Source organism: Herpailurus yagouaroundi, unplaced genomic scaffold, assembly GCF_014898765.1.
Source record: "Herpailurus yagouaroundi ecotype Mexico unplaced genomic scaffold, PumYag 197, whole genome shotgun sequence".
In the NCBI taxonomy this organism is placed as follows: Eukaryota; Metazoa; Chordata; class Mammalia; order Carnivora; family Felidae; genus Herpailurus; species Herpailurus yagouaroundi.
This window is the reverse complement of record NW_024412428.1, coordinates 11,257,173-11,272,583: the sequence shown is the minus strand read 5'-3', so window position 1 is coordinate 11,272,583 and position 15,411 is coordinate 11,257,173. Positions and strand designations below refer to the sequence as shown.

At 35.9% G+C, this 15,411-nt stretch overlaps 1 protein-coding gene across 1 annotated transcript in view; it reads right to left on the bottom strand.

Annotated features, from left to right (window-relative positions):
* PDS5B (PDS5 cohesin associated factor B) overlaps positions 1-15,411 on the bottom strand; it is a 127,882-nt gene that overhangs the window by 83,986 nt on the left and 28,485 nt on the right. Inside the window, 3 exon segments of the mRNA XM_040448165.1 lie at positions 1,754-1,867; positions 3,489-3,640; positions 5,485-5,630. Coding sequence (XP_040304099.1) covers positions 1,754-1,867; positions 3,489-3,640; positions 5,485-5,630 — 412 coding nt within the window.

Sequence of the window (15,411 nt, the reverse complement as noted above, 5' to 3'; positions counted from 1 at the left end):
CAACGTGGGGCTCAAACTCAGGAACCACGAGGTCACGATGTGAGCTGAAGCTGGACACTTAACCGACTAAGCAACAAAGACACCCTGATGCCAACTTACTCTTTAATCTACACCTGATGCCAACTTACTCTTTAATCTACACCTCCTTCCCTTGTCAAGAAAACTTTGTTATTATTATATGACTAATTTATAGGCATTATTTAGATCTGCACAAGTGTTTGAAAATTTTGTTACTTCTTACATCCTAATTCTTCCTTCTAGATTTAATGTCCTTTTTACCAAAAGAAATTATTCTTTAGTAATTTCATGTTGGATCTATGAGTGGAGAACTCTCATTTTTTGTTTGAAAGTGTTTTCATTTTTACTCATGAATGACAGGTGAGCTGAGTCAAGAAGTCCAGACTGTGATTTCCATAGGTTGTTTCAAATAGGATATAAGATACATATCTTATGTCATTCATTCATTCAAAAAAACCTTCAATTGCACCATGAAGAAAAGGATAAACTCTGAGTCTAAAAATGTTAGCATATGACAATTTTAGGTTTCAAAATCAACAAAATATGGTAGTAAATATTTGACTGTATGCAGTGGAAAAAGAATGAACTTTGGAACCAGGCAGAACAGAGTTCAAATCCTGACTTTGTCTCTTACCACTTGTGTGATTTTGTGCAAGTTAACTGACCTCTCTGGGATTCAGTTCCTCATGTGAAAAACAGGAAAAATATCATTTACATGAGGTGCTAGCAAGCTTTTCTACAGAAGGCCAGATAATAAATATTTTATTTAATATTTAAGCTTTGTGGGCCAATCTATGTTGAAACTACTCAATTCTGCTGTTATAGCACAAAAACAGCCACTGATAATACTCTTCTGCCTGAAATACAGGAGGTAGTAAGAAATTAAATTTCCCTCGTCTACAACCTTTTCCTCAACATTTCTATGAAAGATATAAATAGCACATATAATAATTTCCATGGAGGAAATGAAGTCAAAAGCCCCATTAAGCAGAGGTAAAAGTGAAAATTCATACAGCTCCTTAGACTTCCAATTTCTAAACATTTAATCCCCTATACTTGTAACTACATTTGCTGGAATGCAAAAGATCTACATTTTCTAAAGCCTCAAGCAAATCAATCTCAAGGCCTCAATTTCCTAACCCTCAGTGTGATTCAATTAGCAATGTCTCTTCCATGTCCAAAATTTCAACTCCCTACAAAGGCACTCCAAAGTATTTTCTGAATGAAAAAGGTCATAAAAATGTATTTGTGCTTACCCATATGCCAAACTATAACACTATGTTGAGGCTATGCAGCACAAAAATATGTTCCCTACTGCCCCACTGCAAAATTCAAATTAGTATCAGGTCAAAATAAGGTGGTAGGATTTTCTCAGTATGGACCTTCTTAATGTCTTAAGGAAAAAAATAAAAAAGGTACATCCATCCTTCTTGAAACAACAATATAAATGTCTAGGCAGGGGGTGGGGGGTGTGAGGGGGGTGGTGGGAATCAAATCCTGAAAGATTCCATGCCAGTCAGCTCTATTTTTAAATTGCTTACAAAAATCCTTGTTAATCTCATATTGACAGCAGTACCTTCTGAAAAGAGAACCAAATATTTTATTGTGTCTGACTAATTAAACAGTATTTTTATTACATAAATTGTTAACATTTAAAAATACAGTTGCGATTTTTCTCCCCCATAAAATACATTGCAAAAGAGGATAAGAACAAAATTTGACATTTGAAACATACTTCACAGCATTTAAATCCAGTGTGGCATATAAGTAATATAAGCATTTCATCCGTTCTGTAGTTTCCAAATTGTGGGGAACCATGTATTGAGCAAAGATCCGTTCAACAAGCAATCTACAAAAACAAAGAGAAGGTACTGTAATGACTTTTCTTAATGTATTGAATTTGTATATAAAATTCCAAAACATATAAAGAGTATGTGTAAAAGAAGTTTCTGCTTTCAAAATGAAGATGAGATTTCCAAATCAAAGATTTCCTTCTGTAAGAAGAGGGGCCAAAAAACGATTTAGCAGGATGTGCTAGCAACATCCCTATACCCAGCTAAGGTAACTACCTCTGCATGACAGTGAATGTGTAGCAGGGATTCAATTTCCTTATCTGAATAATAAAACGTTAAAAAAAAAAACCACACCATGTCCTTCCAAGTGGCAAATTCTAAGCACCTCTAAGTTAAAATTATAGAGAAATTGTTAAGATTCTTCTGAGTTTTTGTAGTAATCATCATGAAAAAAAGACCTGGTTAAAAGTACAAAAAAAAAGAACCAGCAACTCATAATAATGCAAATCTCCAGAGAATGATGCTGCACACTCAAAACGTCTAAAAACTTCAACTTTATAAAAGTAATAACTACGAAGTTTCTTTGATAATCTTAACATAAGACACCCAGTTTCTAGTTCCTATAACTCATAAAATTGTAAGATGGCCCACTGGTTCTTATTTTTCTCATTCTGATCTGTTATAGGCACTACCATCTGGATCTAGCAATTTAAAATAAATTCAATTGGGGCGCCTGGGTGGCGCAGTCGGTTAAGCCTCCGACTTCGGCTCAGGTCACGATCTCGCGCTCCGTGAGTTCGAGCCCCGCGTCGGGCTCTGGGCTGATGGCTCAGAGCCTGGAGCCTGCTTCCAATTCTGTGTCTCCCTCTCTCTCTGCCCCTCCCCCGTTCATGCTCTGTCTCTCTCTGTCTCATAAATAAATAAAAAACATTAAAAAAAATAAAAAAATTTTTTTTTCAACATTGGAATTGTTGAATTGGAATTGGAAGCAGGCTCCAGGCTCTGAGCCATCAGCCCAGAGCCCGACGCGGGGCTCGAACTCACGGACCGCGAGATCGTGACCTGAGCCGAATTCGGATGCTTAACCGACTGAGACACCCAGGTGCCCCCCCCCAAAAAAATTTTTTTTTAAAAATAAAATAAATTCAATCAAGTGAAATCAATTCAGACTGCAAGCAGGAATCACAGATCTATTAACTACTAAATGCTTAGGATCCAAACAAGATCTAACTTTATGCTGCAATAGAAAAATACAAAGATTATATTAGGATAATGTGTTTCATATTAAATTATAACCTGTCTTTTTAGGCTTGAGTACAAACTTTTTATTAAAACTATCTATAATCCAAAGGGTTTATTTTCATTTATTTGAAAAAAATGTTATTTGAAAAATTACTTATGAAATAAAATTTAAGTTACACACATTTCTACTTTTAAGTATTACTCTTCAAAAACAGTATACAAAAATGAACATAAAAGCTGTGTCCATCCCTAAAGTCATATGTACCTTACTGCTTCATTTATGGCTTTGGTGGGAGGAAAACTAGTCACTACCTTTAATTTGCAGTAAAAACTGAGAAGAGAGTTTCAAGTTATAAAGAAAACAGTTTGCCTAAAACAGCGTTTCAACAAATACAACACAAACACCAGATATTTTACCCAGTGTCGTTAACTTACCGATCATCAATACTATTTTGATAATATATATGTAGCAGTTTGTCTTTGATCCATGAAATCTGTTTTGCAGCATCTTTTCCAGCTGCTGATTGTAAAGCATACTTCTTATAAATTTGGGCAAGTCCCATCATGGCTTCTTTGCGTACCCTCCACTTAAAGTAAAAACAAAAATGTTTTCTTATAATTTAAAAATGCTCCCATTATACTTCAGGAAAGTCTGTTTTCTTATTTTTAAGTTAGTTACTTTACACAATACATTTTCATCAATCCTCAGATACTGGATATCGATTTATAATGACTATGAAAAAAACACAACTATCATTTTAATATATCTACTATGAAAAGTACAGAGATATCAACATGTATAAAGAATTTTAATGTTTTAATATCTTAAACCCATTGCCTACACCTAAAAAATAAAAGTTAATCACAATCTACATAAAGTCACTTACAATTGGTGAGAGAAAACGTGTTACCAAATTTTAAAAGGCAAAGACTGAATTAATTGTGACCTATCCCTTATACACTTTTTCCAGTTTATGGTATATATTAATCATACTTCAATTAAAGGTACATGATGCTGGTTTTATCAAATGCTAAATATGAAGCCACTTGGTTCATTTTGTGTATTTGAGAATCAAGTTCAGGTGTAAAAGGAATGTATTCAACTATTTTTTTAAGTATTTATTTGCTATAGTCTATCTAATACTGCTTATGTTGGAATGAGTTTATCCTTTAATTTTACACAAACACAGCACTACAATCAGGATGTCAGTAATGTCTAGAACTTCATGAAACTGCACAGATCATCCATTTTTTTCTCCTTTGCAGCCTGTCATTCATAGTGATATTCTTCCCTTGGTTTATCTCATCCATCCACCAATATACATCAAAAGACTTACTCATAAAGTGGGAATTCAATTTATCTGTAGAAACTTCCTAATTCTCTATCTTAACTCTAATGCCCCAAACTGCTGCTTTAAGGAGAATTTAAAAGACAGAGTATATTCTAATACTACCAAGAACATAAATATATTCAATTACTTTTTGGTATCCAATTAATATTTATATGACTGAACCAAGTAGCCCTACGATGAATACAACATGATTATCAAAAATTATGTGCATATATGTGATCCCAACAACACACAGACACTTAGTTTAAATTCCAAGTCTAACTAAGAGAAAGACTACTTGAATACTTAGAAGGCAGTTAGCCTACCATGATGCAAATCTCCTTTTCCTTCTTTACACCTTTTGGCCTTTTCATTAATACCCCTATGAAATATTCAATAAAGAAAAGTCTAAATTTATTAGTTAAAATAAGTTGTTCCAAATATCTATAGATTTGGAGGGAAAACCATGCAATTCCTGACCATCTGTACTTCACCCACAACCAGCATTATCAAAGTGAGCATTATTAAGTGAAGATGGCAAAATCAACCGTATCAGCGACTATTAAAATGATGTAAAATATTTACCTAAAGAAGCCAATGATTGCTGAGTGGAGCTAGTAGGTGTTCACTCAAGAAGAAAGGGTTTAGGATCACAGAAGATAAGCTAGAAGCATGCTGCTCTACTAGGTATAGCTTTACCAAGTTGAAAACGTGTTATTTTCTATTCCACAGAAATTATAATACCACCAGCTAAAGAACTATTAACTGATACCGATAGGAAAGGAAAAAGAAAAGAGAGCCAACAATTTAAGAAAGCTGTGTCAGTTATTAAGGCCCTTTACAAGTCACTGATTAAAACTAGTGTCCAGGCTAAACACCTGACTACCATTTAGAGCCATCTCACTTTTAGGATGAGAATAAATAATCTCAAATTAAAAAACTAACAAAATTTAATGTAACAAAAAATAAAACCTCAAATATTAAAATGACCCCCTCAAAAAGGGTTAATTACATTTAAATCTCTGTATTTTCAAATGAAATACTATTAAACTTCAAGTATTCAAAGTGAAAGCCTACTACTAATTATTATTCCTACTCACCCGTTTGTCTAATGTTCTTTCTCTCACAAAGTTAAGTAAGTGATCGTTGACCAGAAGAATATCCTTTTTAGCAGCTGTAACTATAGACACGATAACATCATGTCTAATAGCTTCCTCAGGGTCATGTGACCTCACTTTAAGATACTCTGAAAGATAAAATTTTATTGATTAAAATGGAACTTTAACAATTAAAATATTTTTAAAAGTTGTATAAAACAACAAAAGCAAAACCTAAGTAGAGGGTTCAATGTTTCAAGAAAATTAAGACTAGTGGAGGGAGGGGAGTAGAAATGAAGGTCAGTTCTTCAGACAAAATAGAGTAGTTTACATGCAACCAAGTAGGGTTGAGCAGCAGGAGAACAGGGTAGTGTATTAAGGAATTCCTAACCTCATTAATTAAACCATATAAATGAAGTAAGAAGTATAATAACTTTAAATATCTCACTTGTTTTTTGCTTCAATGTTTAAAATATTTAAGTCAAATGGACCTACTAGGAAAAGGCTAGAGTATTCACGTTTCTATCCCTTAACTATGGAAAACCTAAGGTTTCTAAAAGAACAAAATTAAGATACCAGCCACCAAGAAACAGGATTATAGGAAATACCACAAGGCAAGTTCATCTGACTGAACTAAGAAAAGCCAAAAGGAACACAGAAGAAATTAAACATTTAACAATTAGGAGTGGCTGGAGGAAGATCTTAAAGCCAAAAACATTGCAGTTCAGATCTGGCACTGAGAAAGCTGAAAGAAAAAATTAACACTCTTCAGTAATGCTACATGAGGCTTAAGAAAGAGATATTACAACTGAGCAAAAAAACCCAAACATTATTCAGTTTTTTCTTATAAGACCAGTAAGCTAAAATTTCATTGCTTGGATTTGGAGTAATACACATAGCCATGGCTATACACAGCAAATAGTGCTTATGACTATAAATGGATTTACTTCCCTATAAATTGATAGTTTAGCAAATAATTACACTGCAAACACCTATAAAACCACTACCCTGGTCTTAAGCAATTTCACCTTAAGCAGTCCCTAAAAGGAACTATTTCCAAAAATGAGAAAGACAATACGTTGCTTAAAAATAAATAAATAAATAGGTAGCTAGGTAGGTAAATAAATAAATAAATAAATAAATAAATAAATAAATAAAGGGGAGCCCAGGTGATTAAGTATCCAACTTCGGCTCAGGTTGTGATCTTATGGTTCATGAGCTGGAGCCCCACATGGGGCCTGCTGCTGTCAGCTCAGAGCCCAATTCAGATCATCTGTCCCCCCTCTCTCTGCCCCTCCCCCGCTCACACTCTCTCTCAAAAATAAAAAAAGTGAACATTAAAAACAAAAATAAAAACTTCTGAAGAAACAGAAATGTTATTTACCTAACTCAATAAAAAAACTGCTTTTAGTATTGATTTCAAATGAAGTATGTAAAATAGATCAAGTTCACTTCCCCACCAAGATAAACACAGGAGTTTTAGCTTTCACAGTACTTGTTTCAAGGGCAACACATACCACTTTAGGTGTCACTAAAACAAAACCAATGACAACACCATCAATTTTAAGATGTGTCCCAATTTCCCTAAAACAAATTTTTCATATTAAGCAGGGTATATACAAGAGCTATTAAATTACAGATCTTAACTGTGCAGAGGAAGAGAACACAAAGGAGAAAGAAGAAATTCTCAGTTAGCATGACAAAGCAGCTGAGAATTTCTTCTTCACAATATGGCCATGTCCCTCAAAATGTAGCTGAAGGCACAAGGATGAATATCAAACACACTGCAAATAAAGATAAACGTGAGTGTCTAACATACATTAATCTTAGCTCACTCCTGAAACCCTATGAAAACATCTTTTAAAAGAGACAAGTACAAAAGATCACAGCAAAAGAGATTTTTCAACAAAATTGTGACAGATGTATGACTTCTAAACAAAAGAAAAAGTTGAAATCCAAAAAGGAAAGAGATTAATAAATAAGCTTATTTCCAGGGTAGAAGAACCGTGGAAACACTGAGAAATCCAAGGCACCAAGGAATGAGAAAGGCACAGATAAAGAATGGTGTGAAATGAGAAATGGTTGAAAATGTGCATAAAAAGTACTGAGACTCCTAGATTTTTTCAGAGCTGTCTTTTAGTCAACTACAAAAATTAAAATGTACAGTTTATAGTGATACTGGCCTATCTCAAGATGCAAGAAAAATCTAAAATAAACAAGCTAACCTTACATAAGAGCTAGAAAAACAACAAAACCCAAACCCAGCAAAAAGAAGGAAATAATATAGAGCAGAAATAAACAATAAAGAAACAAGAACAACAAAAATAGGACAGATCAATGAAACCAAGATCTGGTTCTTTGAGATGATCAAAATTGATAAAAACCTCTAAGCCAGACTCCCCACACACACACCAAAAAAAAAAAAAGAAAAGAAAAAAGAGAGGACCCAAATAAAATCATTAATGAAAGAGGAGAAATAACAACCAACAACCAATAACAATACAATTCTTAACAATTGGACCAGAATATTATGAAAATCCATATGCCAACAAACTAGACAACTTAGAAGAAATGGATAAATTCCTGCAAAAATCTAACCTACCAAAACTGAAGCTGGAAGAAATAGACAATTTGAACAGACCAATCAACAGCAATGAAATTGAATCAGTAATCAAAAAAATTCCCAAAAAACAAAAGTCCAGGACCAAACAGCTTTACAAATTCTACCAAACATTTAAAGAAGAGTTAATACCTTTTCTTCTCAAACTATTTAAAAAAACAAAACAAAACAAAACAAAACAAAACAAAACAAAACAAAAAACAGAAGAGGAAGGACAATTTCCAAATTCATCCTATAAGGCCAGTACCACCCTGATATCAAAACCAGATAAAGATACCATAAAAAAAGGAACTACGGGCCAGTGTCTCTAATGAATACAGATGCAAAAATCCTCAACAAAATATTAGCAAACTGAATCCAACCATGTATTAAAAAAATCATACCCACAATTATGTGGGATTTATTCTTGGGATACAAGGGTGGGTCAATATTCACAAAACAATCAACCTGATATGTCACATCAATAGGAAAAAGGATAAAAACCATATAATCATTTCAACAGATACAAAAAAAAAGCACTCAACAAAGTACAACATGCATTTATGATAAAAATCCTCTACAAAGTAGGTCTAGAAGGAACATACCACAATATGGTAAAGCCCTTATATGAAAAACCCACAGCCAACATCATACTCCATGGTAAAAACTGAGTTTTACCCCTAAAGTCAGGAACAAGACTAAGATGTCCACTTTCACTTTTATTCAATATAGTACTGAAAGTCCTTGCCAAAGCAATTAGACAACATAAAGAAATAAAAGGCATCCAAAAGGATAAGAAAAAAGTAAAACATTTACTACCTGAAGATACAATACTATACATAGAAAACTCTGAAGACTCTACCAAAAAACTACCAGAACTGATCAATGAATTCAGTAAAGACACAGGATACAAAATCATTGTACAGAAATCTAGTTGCATTACTGTACACTAATAATGAAGCAGCATAAAATGAAATAAGAAAACAATCGCATTTACAATTCCACCAAAAACAATAAATTATCTAGGAATAAACTTAACCAAAGAGATCAAAGACCCATACTCTCAAAGCTATAAACACTGGGGCACCTTGGTGGCTCAGTCAACTGAGCATCCATTTCTTGATTTAAGCTCAGGTCATGATCCCAGGGTCGTGGGATCAAGCCCCTTATCAGGCTCTGTGCTGAGTGTGAGGCCTGCCTGGGATTCTCTCTCTCCCCCTCTACTCCTCTCCCCCACTCACATGGGTGTGCGCTCTCTCTCTTTCTCTCTAAAAAATTAAATAAATAAATAAAACACTGATGAAAGAAATTCAGGACAACACATAAAAATGGAAAGACATTCCATGCTCATGGTTAAAAGAACTAATATTGTTAAAATGTCTATACTACCCAAAGAAATGTACAGATTTAATGCAATACCTATCAAAACATCAACAGCATTTTTCATAGAACTAGAACAAACAATCCTAAAATGTGCATGAAGCCACAAAAGACCTCAAATAGCCAAAGCAATCTTGCAAAATAAAAACAAAGCTGGAGGTATCATAATTCAGGATTTCAAGTTATATTACAAAGCAGTAGTAATTAAAACAGTATGGTACTGGCATAAAAATAAACATACAGATCAATGGAACAGAACAGAAAACCCAGAAATAAACCCACAATTATATGGTCAATTAATCTTCAACAAAGGAGGAATGAATATACAATAGAAAAATGTCTGTTCAACAAATGGTGCTGGGAAAACTGGACAGTACATGCAAAAGAATGTATCTGGACTACTTTCTTTCACCATACACAAAAATAAACTCAAAATGGATTAAAGATCTTAATGTGAGACCTGAAACCATGTAAATCCTTGGAGAGAGCACAGGTAGTAATTTCTCTGACATTGGCCGTAACAACAGTTTTCTAGATATGTCTCCTGAGGCAAGGGAAACAAAAGGAAACTATTGGGACTACATCAAAATTAAAAGCTTCTGGTGCAGCAAAGAAAACCACCAACAAAACTAAAAGACAGCATATGGAATGGGAGAAGATATTGGCAAATGATATATGTGATAAAGGGTTAGTATCCAAAATACAGAAAGAACTGATATAACTCAACACTATAAAAAACAAACAATCCAATTAAATAATGGACAGGACACATGAACAGACATTTCTCCAAAGAAGACAAACAAATGACCAACAGACACATGAAAAGATTCTCCTCATCACTCATCATTAGGGAAATGCAATTAAAACTACAATGAGAGATCATATCACACCTGTCAGAATGGCCAAAATGAACAAGAAACAACAAATGTTGGCAAGGATATGGAGAAAGGTCAACACTCTGGCACTGTTGGTGGGAATGCAAACTGGTGTAGCCACTATGGAAAACAGTATGGAGTTTCCCCAAAAAATTAAAAATAGAACTACCCTACGACCCAGCAATTACACTACTGGGTACTTACCCAAAGAATACAAAAGCACTAATTCAAAGGGATACATGCAGCCCTATGTATACTGCAACGTTATTTACAATAGCCAAATTATGGAGAAAGCCCAAGTGTTCAGTGATAAATGAATGGATAAATAAGAGGTGGTACACAGATACACATACATAAACACACACACACACACACACACACACACACACTGGAATATTATTCAGCCATAAGGAAGAATGAAATTTGCAACAACATGGATAAAGCTACAGAATATAATGCTAAGTGAAATCAGTCAGAGAAAGACAAGTATTGTATGATCTCACCTACATGTGGCATTTAAGAAACAAATCAGCAAAGGGGAAAAAAAAAAAAGAGACAAATCAAGAAACACACTCAACTATAGAGAACTGATGGTTACCAGAAGACAGGTGGGTGGGGGGATGGGTGAAACAGGTGATGGGAATTTAAAAAAATAATTAAAATGCACCCAGAGTCTGACAACTAGGAAATCATACAACACAGTAACATAAATGTTTTATTAAAAAATGAAACTACAAAAAAAAAAATGAAACTACATAGTATCTTTTGGTAAAGTTTCAAACATTCAAACAATGGTGAAGACTAAAAAGGTTACTGGTGAAATTTTTCACATATAAAATATATTTTAAATAGCTATAAAAACTGAAAACATCTATTATTTAGCTAACAGTAAATTTTGCATTGAAATTCTGACTATGGGATGGGGCGTCTGGGTGGGCCAGTTGGTTAAAGCATCTGACTTCGGCTCAGGTCATCGTCTCAAAGTTCTTAAGTTCAAGCACCCCATCGAGCTCTCTGCTGTCTGCTGAGAGCCCACTTCAGATCCTGTCTCCCTCCCTCTCAGCCCCAAAACTACACATGTGTTCTTTCAAAAATCTTAAAGAAATAAACATTTTTTAAAACTTCTGAGGAAGAGTGAAGATGGCAGAGAAGTAGGGGGACCAGGATTTCCCTCTTCCCTCAGACACAGCTTATTGAGGTCAGATCACTCGGAACACCCAAGAAATCAGTCTGTGGAGTAACAGAAAGTTCTCCACAGGTGACAGGAAACAGCTTGGAGGGACAGGGGTGCATGTATACAAATTGGGGGAGGGGCGCCTGGGTGGCGCAGTTGGTTAAGCGTCCGACTTCAGCCAGGTCACGATCTCGCGGTCCGTGAGTTCGAGCCCCGCGTCAGGCTCTGGGCTGATGGCTCAGAGCCTGGAGCCTGTTTCCGATTCTGTGTCTCCCTCTCTCTCTGCCCCTCCCCCCTTCATGCTCTGTCTCTCTCTGTCCCAAAAATAAATAAATGTTGAAAAAAAAAAAATTTTTTTTTTTAAATTAAAAAAAATTAAAAAAATAAACAAATTGGGGGAGATAAAACAGTGCAGGCACAGAGGTGAGTGAATCCCTTCAGTGAAAGGACAGAAGAAAGAGAGAGACAGAGAGGCTGTGGAATTGCAGTATTGTGTTAGTACAAGAGAAAAACATCTCTAGACCATGGACTGGGGAACAAGAAATATGGAGAGTGCCAATTTCTACTTTGCAAACAGCTTCAGGAGCTGAAGATTGGAGTTTTCAAAAGTGCACGGCTTTCTCCAGACCAGAGTGAGCCTTGTAAGTGTGGCTGGCAGGCAGGGAGCCAGCTTTGGGGTGCAGTAGAGATCTGAGCACCGCACTGGCAAAGAACAGTCCACTTCCCGGAGAACTTTGGGAAGAGGGTTTAGTTCCTCCCCAAGGACAAAAGACCCTGGAGGTGCCAGCCCAGGGCCCTTTATTGGCAGGGCTCAGTGGCACTACACCAGGGCAGAATCTGCGAGGTGCAGGGCACCTTAAGACATCAAGTTTTGAACCCCAGCCCAACACCTAGGAGGCACGGGAGACTGTAGAGCAGGGTAAGCCTACTGGCAGCGCTATTTCTGCCTGAACAGTATGGTTTGAGACACCCGGTCCGGGGAAGAGAGACTGGGGTATTACCATTTTTCTCCCCATCACCAACATGGTGGGACTTCAGGACAGTGGTTCCCAGTGGAGGCAGGACCCCCTTATAACAAACCCCACCCCTCCATGCCTGGCACTGCTTATCTACTGGAGCAGGACTGACACTGAGTGAACCACAAGAGCAAAGCCTCTCCACCACAAGAGCACAGCCACCGGTCCCAGGCACCAACAAACAATTGTCCTGTGGTTTTGTTCCCCACCCCCTCCTTTTTTCCAGGGTTACTTCAAGGATCAAAGCACACCTGGTGGAAGGTCCAAACAATCCACCACCAGGAGCAAGGAGAAGCTTTGTAGAGAACTGACCAGTGAAAGCAGCCAAATACACGAAAACAGAGCACGCAACACACTGCAAAAACACTTCCTGAAGTGCCAGGCCCTGGATAGTGTACGACCCCTTTTTAACATAGTAGTACTCACAGGTGCAGAACACATGAAAAGCTATTCAAATACATAAAAGACAGAAACCTAGCCCAAATTACGAAACAGACGAATTCTCCTCAAAAGAAAATCCAGGAAGAAATGACAGCCAGTGAGAGAATTGCTCAAAACAGATACAAACAATATAGCTGAGCAAAAATTTAGAATTAGAGTCATAAGACTAATATCTGGGCTTAGAAAAAAAAGCATAAAAGACAGCAGAGAATTTATTGCTGCAGAGATCAAAGACCTAAGGAATAATCTCAATGAATTAAGAAATGCTATAAATGAAATGTTAAAATAAACTAGATACAGTGACAGTGAGGACAGAAGACGCAGAGGAGAGCATAGGTGAAACAGAAGATGAAATTATGGAAAATGATGAAGCTGAAAAAAAGAGGGAAAGGAAATTACTAGACCATGAGAGAATTAGAGACCTAAGTGATTCAGTGAAACGAAATATTATTTGTGTCACAAGAGTTCCAGAAGATGAAATGAAATATTTGTGTCACAGGAGTTCCAGAGGAAGAACAGAAAGGGGCAGACAGTTTATTTGAACAAATTATAGCTGAGAACTTCCCTAATCTGGGGAAGGAAACAGGCATCCAAGTCCAAGAGGCACAGAGAACTCCCTTCAAAATCAACAAAAACAGGTCAACACTTCACATATGATAGTGAAACTGGCAAAATACAAAATAAAGAGAGAATTCTGAACACAGCTAGGGACAAACAGGACTTACCCTACAAGGGTAGGGCGTTAGGCTAAGCGAAATAAGTCAGTCAAAGAAAGACAAATATCATATGATTTCACTCATGTGGAAGATACAAAACAGATGCACCTAAGAGAAGGGAAGCAAAATAATATGAAAACAAAGAGGGAGACAAACTCTTAAGTACAGAGAACTGAGGGTTGATGGGGATGGGGAGTTATGGGGGTGCAGAAAATGGGTGCTGGGCGTTGAGGAGGGCACTCGCTGGGATAAGTACTGGATATTGTATCTAAGTGGTAAATCACAGGAATCTAATCCTGAAGCCAAGACTACACTGTATGTTAGCTACCTTGAGAATAAAAAACAAAATAAAACAAAACAAAAGCCTAAACATTGGGGTTCAGAGAGCTTCCAGTTTGGTGAACATTTGGAGGTGCTAGGAGAGTGATAAGACCAGAGAAGGCACCCAACCACCCTCACCGCACCTTGCCCTATGCATCTCTTTCATTTGACTGTTCCTGTATCCTTTTATAATACACTGGTAATAGGAAAAAAAAAAAAAATTCAGACTACAGGAAAAATACTTTTTTTTTAAAGTCTAGAATATATACAGAACTACTACAAATCAATTAGAAATACAAGCCAATTTTAAAAAGATGGATTTAAAACTTAGACACTTCATAAAAGAAAATATCAATATGCCCATAAAAAAGATGCTTGATCTCATCAGTCATCAGGAGACTGCAAGTTCAAACCGCAACAAACAGCAAGACTGATGAGGACTATAATCAAAATGATGACACACAATGTTGACAAAAATGCTTAAGAAATAAAACTCTCAAGCATTTATCAGTGAAACTGGAAAACAGTAGAGCTAATATGGAAAACTTACTCATTTCTTATAAAATTAAACACGTATTTACCCTACGACCAGCAATTTCACTCTTAAGTAAAGAGAAATAAAAACATAAACCCATAGAAACACTTGTAAGAATACAGTAATTTCAGTATTAACAGCCCTAAATCAAAAAGTCCATCAAACAAAAAAAAAAAGATAAATTATTGTGTATTTATACAACAGAATAGCACTCAATAATAAAAAAGAATAAAGTAATAATAAAGGAGTCCCGAAGACACTAACAGCTAGACTTTCAAACTTCTGACAGGATACTCTTCAGTGGGAGATCAGTTTAGTTGAAGAGCAAGTACTTAAACTGAAGATTTTCCAACAAACAACCCATTGCGATCACCCTAAAGTTAAGTTCAGAGTCACCAATACCATGTATACATTCAGGGCTTTCCAAATAGCTCTTTATTTAGTCCCACACTCTTAATTATGAGCAGAGAGCCACATATTGCCAAGCATTTGAGGAAAGCCTCTAAACACGGGATAGTATAAACAAAAGCAAATAAAAGGTGGGAAAAACAAATTAGCTGAAACAAACATTTTGTAGGAAAAAAAATTCCCCAAAATATTATCATTAATTTTCTCAAAGAATCTTACATCAGTAACATAAGAACAGAAGAACAAAATGCTACAGCAAAAGAAACGTCCAGGGAAAAAGAGAAAGAAGAAACAGACAGACACAGACAGACAGACAGACAGACACACACACACACACACACACACACACACACAGAAGGTAAGGAAAAGGAAAAGGAAAAGGAAAAGGAAAAGGAAAAGGAAAAGGAAAAGGAAAAGGAAAAGGAAAAGGAAAAGGAAAAGGAAAAGGAAAAGGAAAAGGAAAAG